The sequence below is a fragment of the Notamacropus eugenii genome, chromosome 2, assembly GCF_028372415.1.
Source record: "Notamacropus eugenii isolate mMacEug1 chromosome 2, mMacEug1.pri_v2, whole genome shotgun sequence".
Taxonomy (NCBI): domain Eukaryota; kingdom Metazoa; phylum Chordata; class Mammalia; order Diprotodontia; family Macropodidae; genus Notamacropus; species Notamacropus eugenii.
Genome location: NC_092873.1, coordinates 143,054,220 through 143,063,970, shown reverse-complemented (window position 1 = coordinate 143,063,970; position 9,751 = coordinate 143,054,220). Strand labels below are relative to the sequence as shown.

The window sequence follows — 9,751 nt, the reverse complement described above, 5'->3', positions numbered from 1 at the left end:
AGAATTATTTTAAATTAACTTTGTTAAAAACATTGGAACTACATCATTATTCTGGAACCAAGAAATAAGATTTTGCCTTAGAGAGCTTTGGTCTTTATGTTATTGAGCTCATAGGGGCATGATTTGATATCCAAATCCAGCACTGTAGCTGACCTACATCCTACATAGCTACATCCTACACAGGCAAGACTATGAAATACTGACATTTTTCTGGGCCCCTCAGCTTTGTTCCTCATTACATCTTTGTTCAAATCTATGCAACAGGGAACTTGTTGAGCTCTGCTATTGTTTTCAAAAGTCCTCTTTCCCCTAATCTCTTTGGTCATCTACTTTCAATGATTTCTCCCCAAAATGATCATAGAATCCTTACATGTAAATTGTTGCAATGTGAATTTGAGTTTGAATTTTGGATCCAAAACGTTCCTAGGATTAATAGATTAGTATTCTAGGACGCTCTTTTTAAATCTGTCACCTTCATTCTCCAACATATTCCTCTCTGCTTTTCTCCCAGAAACCATAACTTGTAACAGAGAGAAAAAAAGCAGTTTAGCTAAATTAACACACGAACCCAGCTTGACAGTATCTGTAATGTTTCTAGAATACTTTAAAAAAGGATTTAATTGCAAATTGCAAAGGAACAAGCTAAATATGCCAAGTAACAGCTAGATAGAATTTATTTCTTAAAAACTTTTAAATTAGACATAGTAGGAGAATAGTGATTGTATGCTGGAGAACATATCATAATCCATGTACATAAAAGAGCTATAGATGAAGGTTATCCCCTTCAACAGAAAAAAGTAAAACTTCCAGTAGGCAAAAAGTCATCATATGAATGTTTAATGATAATTTTGGAGTGTTATGTATCTTTGCAGAACAGTAAACTATTATGATCGAGTCAGAAAAAAATAATTCAAGTAAAATACGTCAGGGTGTAACCAAAACCAGCTCTAAGCTTCTTCCCACTGTTACTGTAACATTGTTAATGTTAATGTTAAAGTTAAGGGCATATTGTAGCTGTTCAAAGTCTTAGAAAACCAAAATGCTGCTACTGATTATGTACCAATAACATTTGGAAGGAAGGAAGGAAGGAAAAGAAAGGGAGGGAGAGAATTCGTCTCAAGATTTACATCTTTACTCTTTCAGAAGGCATCCATTAGGAGTGGCAGTGACGTAATGCCCAAATGTCCCCTCCTCCTCTTAGCCACGTGTTTGTTTTCTATCTGACCCGGTTTCTTCTGGTCTCCGGTCTTGGATTTTCCCCAACAACGTGGACCCAAACCTGGAAGGAAGGAAGTGCGTAGGATGGGTGCAGGCCCAGCAAGGCTAGAGAACTTGGGGAGGGGGGGAGCGATCCTGCTTCCCTGCGGTCTGAGGAAGCCCCAGGACTGGTCCCAGCCACCACTCCCTTCGGATTTTTGGTGTAGTTCAAGAGTACTCCCCGGATCCCCTGCTGTGCGCTCAGTATACGTTCCAGCGTTGGTCGCTGGAGAGTTGCCCCCACAGGGAAACAGGTGTCCCCTTCGATAGTCTCAGCAAGCCGCAGCCACTTTATTGAGACCCTGCCCCATAGTAACAGGAAAATGGCCCCAATCGGGCCCCACCCTCCCCAACCTTCATGGACAAAAAGGCGTCCTTGAGGCACCTCTTGGACTTAGCTCCTGCTCCTCCCTCCTTCTTCCCCCCTCCCCCCGTTCCTTTGGAAAAGCACAAAGAAATGGGAGATTGGAACTTGCTTACCTGGGTGTTTGAATGCCCCTTGCCCCGCTCTTCACTTATTATTCAAGCCTTCCCTGCCAAAGTACCACTCCCCAAACTTTGTCTGCTACGCAGTCATACCCTTCTCCCCAAATGTGCAACCTTCGTTTCGCCTCCAGAGAGAGAAGACTGAACTCAGTTTATCCTTTCTGCTCTTTATTCTTCACAACCTTTCTAATTAGTATGCCTGCGGAAGAACGATTTCCCACCCCCACCTCCCCGCCCCCCGTAAAAAGCCCCAAAGCCAGATACACTCTCCTAGCCATCTCTACTGAGGAACTGAGGCACTCAGGTTGTGATTAAAATCACAAAAGAACAACAAATTGTATAGCGTACTCAGCACAGGGCTAAGTGGGCACCCCCGTACCAGGCTCACTGGCCCATCTAAATGGGGACCGGGGATTTATTTCTCTGTGTAACTTGTTGATCTAAGACCCAACTGAAGCAGGTTCTTTAAAAGGGAGTCGTTTAAAATGGCAAACTATGTGCAATCACTGGCTTTCCAATCAGAAAGTATGTTTATACACTGGGATAAACAACTAGCTGGGTCTAGGATTTTGCTTTGTGTTCTTGTTTTGGTCGCCATTTCCCTAAATGAGGAATGTTTGGGGACTGTTTTCCATGCATCTGGTCAGCTGAACAGGATAAAAACTGATTGGCCCATTTTGTTAGTTTAATTACATTTAATTGAAAGTACTTTGGTGAAAGGAGCAAAGCAATATTGCTGAGGTGATCCTGAAAGGTGAGATTTGAATATTGTTCATTTCAAACAGGATTAGTTACTGGGATCCCAAGATTTTTTAAGCTTCTGTAGAACTGTTAATTGGTTTTCTCCTTGAATTCCACAATGCTCAGCATGGTGCTAGTGAACAAGTGCTTGCATGCCTTTATTTCTAAACTGAAGCAATAAACGCTGAGATTTGGTAAAGGTCCCTATTCAGATTTGCTTATGTTTGAAAATGGCAGTTTGAATAACTGCAGGTGCATACTGCTAAATATACAATAATTCAACATCAATGTACAAATTCCAGTTATTTCAACTGAATCTTAAGAATGTGTTGTTTGAAATGTCACATTTAAATACACCTGTTTACTTGATCTAGTTTGGAATCTTAAACATCCCTTGAGATGTCACCTTACCAACAACCATCATCCTTATAATGAATATTTTAGTTTTCAGTTTGGAAAAGTGATTTTTTTTATCTTTACATTATATTTTTTCCTTTGATTTTTTAGTTATGCTCAGCACACTACTTTTTTCAAAGTATCAAAATCTCACTCTTTAACATTGTTATTTCTTGACACCCTCCCATTCTCCTATCAGCCACATTTCATTAGTGTAAATATTCTGATAAAATTCTGATGTAAACAGTGAAGAGTACTCAGAAAAGAAAATTTTAAGTGGTACCATTAACATTAATCGACATTTATACAGTGCTTCAAAGTTTTCAAAGTACCTTCTAAATATTTCTTTTATCCAGTGACTTAGATAGCCAGTTCATTTCTGATATACGCAAGTATGGATAATTGTGGAAGGAAAATCTAGTTCAGGAAATCATCCATCAACATTTCCACAAAAGAAGGATTAGGAGAAATCACGAACCTAGTATTTTTAAAATTTCATTTGCTATGCATCGGTGCCCCTGACACAGAATAAAGTGCGTGTGTGTTTATGTATGTATGTATGTGTATATGTGTGTGTGTGTGTGTGTGTGTGTGTATTCTATGTGGGCTGCAATGTATAGCATAAGAAAGAAGGGGAAGGACAAATGAGCCATACAGAAAAGGCTACCTATTTTCTGATAAAACTTTTTTTGGTCAATGATCTTTTTTCGGAGTGCATGCCATAGTTAAATGACAACAGTGCCGTGAAGAGAACAGGCCCTTAACATAATATTTAATTTTTCCCAATGTTAGCTTTTTGCCCTCAATCCTTCGCGGGCGCAATATTTAAACTTAAAAGTTGTAAACAAAAAAAAAGCCCCTACAGGGCGTAGTGAAATACTGGTTAGTCCATGCAGAGTTGGGCAGCACATTTATATGTTCACATACGACACAGATAAAAATGTGGGCATGCATGTGTATGAACACACACGCCGGGGTTCGGTAAACAGGCACTTCAGGCTATGTTTTTAACCATTCCCCCTCCTCCCCACCCCACCCTCATCGCCCCGGTACTCCAGAATCTCCTCTCAGCCGTCCCCTTCGTCCTTAATTCCGATTCCAAGCAGACGCGGTCGGGCCGGAGACGGCAGGCGGCGAAGGCGCGTGGTTCTGGTGAAGCCGCGTCGTTAGACGGCAGGCAGAACCTCGGCGCGGTGAAGGGCGGGCTCCGCGGCTGCGTCCAGAGCGGGGCACCGCGACGTGGGCCAGGACCGAGCCAGCTGGAAGGATTCGTCCGAGACTTCTCCTGCGGACCCCCTTTTTCTCTTTTGGGGGGAGGGGGGGAAAGGAAATGGATGTCGAAACCGGAAAGGGTGAATCACAAAAGGATGCGTACGTCGGTGGCTTTCCAGACTCGAATTCTAGGGGCGATTGCAGATCTTTTCCCAGGAAGCAAGGCCCCTGAGCCGGTAAAGAAGATTGGCCCTACGGGGATACCATAGTGACGGGGAGGGGGGAGGGGAGGCAGTGATTGACGTGCCTAGGAAGGAGTTAAAGAGACCCACATTTAAATGTAAACTCATCACTTATTATCTAACCCTTAGGGAAAACGTAAAGAGACCACGGTTCGAGGGTACGGAAGGTAAGGCCCTACGTGGCCAACAAGTGGGTGCGGGTCCGCGTCCACCAAGCTGCCCCGCCGTGGAAGCCTGGGAAGGCCCTCTCGGGACCGGCGCGGCTGAGCGTCCGCCCGGGACGCCGGCGTCACGTGGTCCAAGTAAAGGAAAAGGGGGGAGTGGAGGGGCGGGGGCGGAGGGAGAGCGGAAGGGCTTTGGAGCCACGGAGGGAGTGAGCGCCGAAGAGCCGCGGGCCAGGGGTGAATGATTAGCTTCCCTTTTCTTCTCCCCTTCCCCCTTCGGGGCGCAACGAGATCTAAGGCCTGGGAAACGTGTGTTCACTAGTCTAGTTGTGTCTGGCTGCATTTGCCGGTTTCTCTGGAAGGCAGTAAGGAAGATTTTGGACCGTTCCCCCCTCCCTATGAACGCCGAACCCCGGAGACCTGAGAGTAATTCATACAAAAAGACTCGCCTCTGCCTGGGGGGGGTGGTGGAGGGGGCGGGCGAGTGGAAACCGAGAGGGAAGTTAAGGGATCGTCGTAAAACTCTCTCTGACTGAGAAACGCTGACTCGACTAGTGTCTGTCCGCCACCCACTCCGGTCAGAGAATTGGACGGGGCGGGGCGAGGATGGATGCGCGCGCCTTCCATGCGCCTTGTGGGGTTGGGCGCACATTTCCCTCTGTCCCTGGGAAGGGGCTTAGTGGGGGAGGGGACGAATGGGCACGTTGAACCCGAGCGGGTGGCTAAAGCGCGGGGGGAGCTGGGTAGCGGTGACGCGCGGCTGGCCCCACCTCCTTTCCCGGAGGGAGGAGGGGGAGGACAGTATATAAGTAGCGCTGCCGCCCTAGACGTTCTTTTTCGCAACGGGTTTGCCGCCAGAACACAGGTAGGAGCGAACGCTGCGCCCTCCAGGCCTGGTCTGGCATGAGGCCTACGGCCTTCGGCGTCTCTCCCTTCAATTCCCCTTTTTCTTAACTTTCGTCTGTTTTTTCCTTTTCTGCCCAAATTTGGGTCTGAAAAGGGAGCGCTTTCGAGCCTTGGAATTTTCCCGGGACACGCCTCGTGCTTGGGCCTCATCGGCCGCACGAGCTGCGGCCGCGCTGCCCAGCCTCGTGCTGGGTCGGCCCCCGCGCGCTTTTCCCACAGGCTTCTCCACGTATCGGCTCTCATTTTTGCTTGGGTTTCGGTGTTCTGAGTGATTATTGGGTAAAGGTTGAGACGATTTCCCCACGATGGCGACCGGGCGTTACCCTGCCTGTGGCGGGGTCTCTCCTAGACCCTTCTGCATGTGCGGGTCGGCGCCGGCGCCCCCCCTCGCGGTGTCGGTCATGTCTGTGAGGCCGAGTGCGTGTGTCTGGTTGGGGACTGGAGGCGGTGCGAGCCGCGCGCTCCGGAGGCCACCCGCCTCTACTTAGTGGCACATGTGGCGCGGCCTCGGCGGCTCGAGGGGCGGGGCCGGGGAGAGGCAGGCGGGGCGCGCAGGATGGCGACCGGACGGCCCGGGAGAGGCTAGGCCTCGTCGTTTGGGCCGCATGGCGGTAGGGGGAGGGGAGCTGTGGAGGGGGTTAGATTCATTTCTGGGGGCCACTCAGGCAGGTGGGGAAAATGATTTTCGGAAGGGGGGTTCTCGGGAGTGAGGGCCGGCGTTTGAGCCGGGCCTACGCCCCTGGTCCGGCCGGCTGGGTGCGTGAGCAGAAAAATGGCCGCTCCCCGGTCCTGGTGTAGGGAGCACAAAATGGAGGACACGGCGGCGGGCGGGTGAGGTACTGGCACAAAGGGACCGGGGCCTCGCCGCTCCTCCCTGTCTAGTTTGCGTGGCCGACCCCGAGCCCTGGACGTCGGCGGGGCCGCTGCCGGCTTCCGCCCCCCCTCCGGGCACACAATGCCGCGGCCTGGGGGAGGGGCTCCGCCCGCGGAGTTCGCCCCGTGTGTGCTGAGTGTGTGCGCGTGTGTCTGGTGGGAGGAGATTGAGAGGCCCGAGCAGCAGCCGCTGTTGCCTGGATTGGCACGCGGGGGCTGCCGCCCTGGCTTGGAATTTTTCATAAGTTTTTAGAGGTTAAAGGTCGTAGGCTCCCCCCCACTTGATTGTTAGTATAAGCTTGTTTTTTAAAAGCTTTTGTTTTTGCGCAGGTGTTGTGAAAACCATCGCTAAACTTCCACAAAAATGGGCAAGGAAAAGACTCACATTAACATTGTCGTCATTGGACATGTAGACTCTGGCAAGTCCACCACTACTGGCCACCTCATCTACAAATGTGGTGGAATTGATAAGAGAACTATTGAGAAGTTCGAGAAGGAGGCTGCTGAGGTATGTAGTCTTCAAGGGAAAGGATATTGGAATTTTCCTAGATGGTCAAATGGTTTTATAAAGTCCAAGATTTGTTATGTATTAAAATTAGAGTGCTTTCCACCTTCATAATTCTGAAGGACTCTACATGTGAGAATAAACTATCAAAGTATTAAGTAATTTTATAAACTTATGTTAATCAGAAGTTGTCTGGAAAATCCCTTATCCCCTTTGAGAGGGTAGTGAGAAGAGTTCATACATACAGATAGGAAATAGGATTTGAGTAAGGAATCTGTCACCTAGTTAAGCCAGGTCACAAGTTATTTTTATCAAGTCAGTAATTGAAACTATACTAGCATCCATCTAGGAAACTTAGATTTAATTCAAGTCAGAGAGCTTAAACTCTTAACTCTTTTGCAGATGGGAAAGGGCTCCTTTAAATATGCCTGGGTCTTGGATAAACTGAAGGCTGAACGTGAGCGTGGTATCACTATTGATATCTCCCTGTGGAAATTTGAGACCAGCAAGTACTATGTGACCATTATTGATGCTCCAGGACACAGAGATTTCATCAAGAACATGATTACAGGCACATCTCAGGTTTGTAGTATTTTAAAATTAGACTATAGGAATAATGTAATAATGGTAGAGGTTAGTTGTGCATTTAGGTACTGTTTTTTAAATCAGTTTAGAGGTTGGGCTAACATTGGGCTTTAGACTTACTACCTAACAGTGCTGTTTGGTTTAAATGAAAGGGTCCTTTAGTGTTTACAGAACTTGTTCAGTATTCTCTCAACTTGTTTTAATAGGCAGACTGTGCTGTCCTGATTGTTGCTGCTGGTGTTGGTGAATTTGAGGCTGGCATTTCTAAGAATGGGCAGACCCGTGAGCATGCCCTTCTGGCCTACACACTAGGTGTAAAACAACTGATTGTTGGTGTAAACAAAATGGATTCCACCGAGCCCCCGTACAGCCAGAAGAGATATGAGGAAATTGTCAAGGAAGTCAGTACCTATATTAAGAAAATTGGCTACAACCCTGATACAGTAGCTTTTGTGCCAATTTCAGGTTGGAATGGTGACAACATGCTGGAGCCTAGCTCTAATGTGAGTCTAAGTCATTTGTTTAAATAATTTAATGTGCAAAGATGCACCCAAGCTTTGTAATCACTAAATTAAAAACTTTTTGCAGATGCCCTGGTTCAAGGGATGGAAAGTCACTCGCAAGGATGGCAATGCTAATGGAACTACACTGCTTGAAGCTTTGGATTGCATTCTGCCACCAACTCGTCCAACTGACAAGCCCCTTCGTCTACCCCTCCAAGATGTCTACAAGATTGGCGGTAAGTAATTATGTGACTAAGTAATTATGTGACTAGGTAATTATATTTCTTGCAGGGCTTGGTGAAAGACAACAAGACCATTTTCCTGCTTTTATAAAGGAGGTTTGCTTTGCTTTCAACAGGTATTGGTACTGTACCTGTTGGCCGGGTGGAAACTGGTGTTCTAAAACCAGGCATGGTGGTCACCTTCGCCCCAGTCAATGTTACAACTGAAGTAAAGTCTGTCGAAATGCACCATGAAGCTTTGAGTGAGGCTCTGCCAGGGGATAATGTTGGTTTCAATGTCAAGAACGTGTCTGTCAAAGATGTCCGTCGTGGTAATGTGGCTGGTGATAGCAAGAATGACCCTCCTATGGAAGCAGCTGGTTTCACTGCACAGGTATCATAATATTTTGATGTCTGAACATAACCAAATATGTTTTGGGTATTAGAAATGTGCGTAATTTGTCTTAATGTGAATTTTTCTTTCTTTAAGGTTATTATCCTGAACCATCCAGGCCAAATCAGTGCTGGCTACGCACCTGTTCTGGATTGTCACACTGCTCACATTGCTTGCAAGTTTGCTGAACTGAAGGAGAAGATTGATCGGCGTTCTGGTAAGAAGCTGGAAGATGGCCCTAAATTCCTGAAATCTGGTGATGCTGCCATCGTTGACATGGTTCCAGGCAAGCCCATGTGTGTGGAGAGTTTCTCTGATTATCCTCCTCTGGGTAAGTGTTTGAGTTCCTGTTACCTTTTTTACCTTATTTTTAACTACTTTGCATCCTATGTCAGATAAGAACTAACGAATCCCATTTCCCAACTCAGGTCGTTTTGCTGTTCGTGATATGAGGCAGACTGTTGCAGTTGGTGTCATCAAGGCAGTTGACAAGAAGGCTGCTGGAGCTGGCAAGGTCACAAAATCTGCCCAGAAGGCCCAGAAGGCTAAATGAATATTCTGTACAACACCTGCCACCCCAGTCTTAATCAGTGGTGGAAGAACGGTCTCAGAACTGTTTGTCTCAATTGGCCATTTAAGTTTAATAGTAAAAGACTGGTTAATGATTACAATGCATCGTAAAAGCTTCAGGAGGAAAGGAATGTTTTTGTGGACCATTTGTTTCGTGGCAGTTTTAAGTTATTAGTTTTTAAAATCAGTAATTTTTAAATGGAAACAACTTGACCAAAAATCTGTCACAGAATTTTGAGACCATTAAAGCAGTTTAATGCGAAACCTGTGTGTTCTTTGGGTCAACCATTATTAGAATTCAATGGGGGTGGAAAGCATTTAAAATAATCTGGCACAAGGCCATCTTGGCTACATTTTTGGGCACAAAAGCAACATTGGCAAGTGAGTTCACTTGGCCTAACTATAGTAATTTTTGTAAAATGTAATTTACGTTTGGACAAAGCTTAATGTTACCTGACCTGTTACGGCTGTACTTTAGCCTTTAAATGGAAAAAATGATATTCACCTTTTTGTAGTTATAGGGGGAACATGCTATAAAATTTTTTTTATGATGCCCTTCCAAAGCCTTTGGCTTGGTTCCTTACTTTTTCTAGCTAGACAATCTCTAAACACCAGCAAGTCATCTGGTAAAGGCCATATAAGGTTGGGTGAGTTTTTTAAGGAAATTGGCATGATCTTAATAGAAATTTTTATGTA

General features: G+C 46.1%; 1 protein-coding gene and 1 long non-coding RNA gene across 11 annotated transcripts; one reads left to right on the top strand and one right to left on the bottom strand.

Moving 5' to 3' along the window:
- Positions 1-821: 821 nt before the first annotated feature.
- On the bottom strand, positions 822-2,056 carry LOC140526414 (uncharacterized). The gene is made up of 2 exons (XR_011974363.1): positions 1,738-2,056; positions 822-1,279 (listed from the first exon to the last, which is right to left on the bottom strand). It is a non-coding gene; the product is annotated as an uncharacterized lncRNA (long non-coding RNA).
- A 1,989-nt stretch (positions 2,057-4,045) lies between these two features.
- EEF1A1 (eukaryotic translation elongation factor 1 alpha 1) lies at positions 4,046-9,319 on the top strand. Of its 10 annotated transcripts, none has more exons than XM_072642612.1 (9): positions 4,115-4,328; positions 4,464-4,501; positions 6,608-6,785; positions 7,185-7,364; positions 7,574-7,870; positions 7,956-8,106; positions 8,229-8,485; positions 8,582-8,816; positions 8,914-9,319. In XM_072642612.1, exons 3-9 carry the CDS (start codon positions 6,642-6,644, stop codon positions 9,036-9,038), a joined length of 1,389 nt encoding a protein of 462 aa, XP_072498713.1. In that variant the 5' UTR covers positions 4,115-4,328; positions 4,464-4,501; positions 6,608-6,641; the 3' UTR covers positions 9,039-9,319. The 10 variants fall into 10 exon arrangements, with proteins under 10 accessions (XP_072498711.1, XP_072498713.1, XP_072498714.1 ...); XM_072642613.1 differs by having other exon boundaries at positions 4,200-4,328; positions 4,464-4,636; XM_072642610.1 differs by lacking the exon at positions 4,464-4,501 and having other exon boundaries at positions 4,046-4,328.
- The last annotated feature ends 432 nt before the right edge of the window (positions 9,320-9,751 follow it).

Bases quoted from the DNA above. Each gene is read 5' to 3' on its own strand.
- EEF1A1 (XM_072642610.1), top strand. From the start codon at position 6,642: ATGGGCAAGGAAAAGACTCACATTAACATTGTCGTCATTGGACATGTA. The intron at 7,365-7,573 runs GTTTGTAGTATT...TTGTTTTAATAG, and splicing joins TGATTACAGGCACATCTCAG to GCAGACTGTGCTGTCCTGAT. The intron at 8,486-8,581 runs GTATCATAATAT...TCTTTCTTTAAG, and splicing joins CAGCTGGTTTCACTGCACAG to GTTATTATCCTGAACCATCC.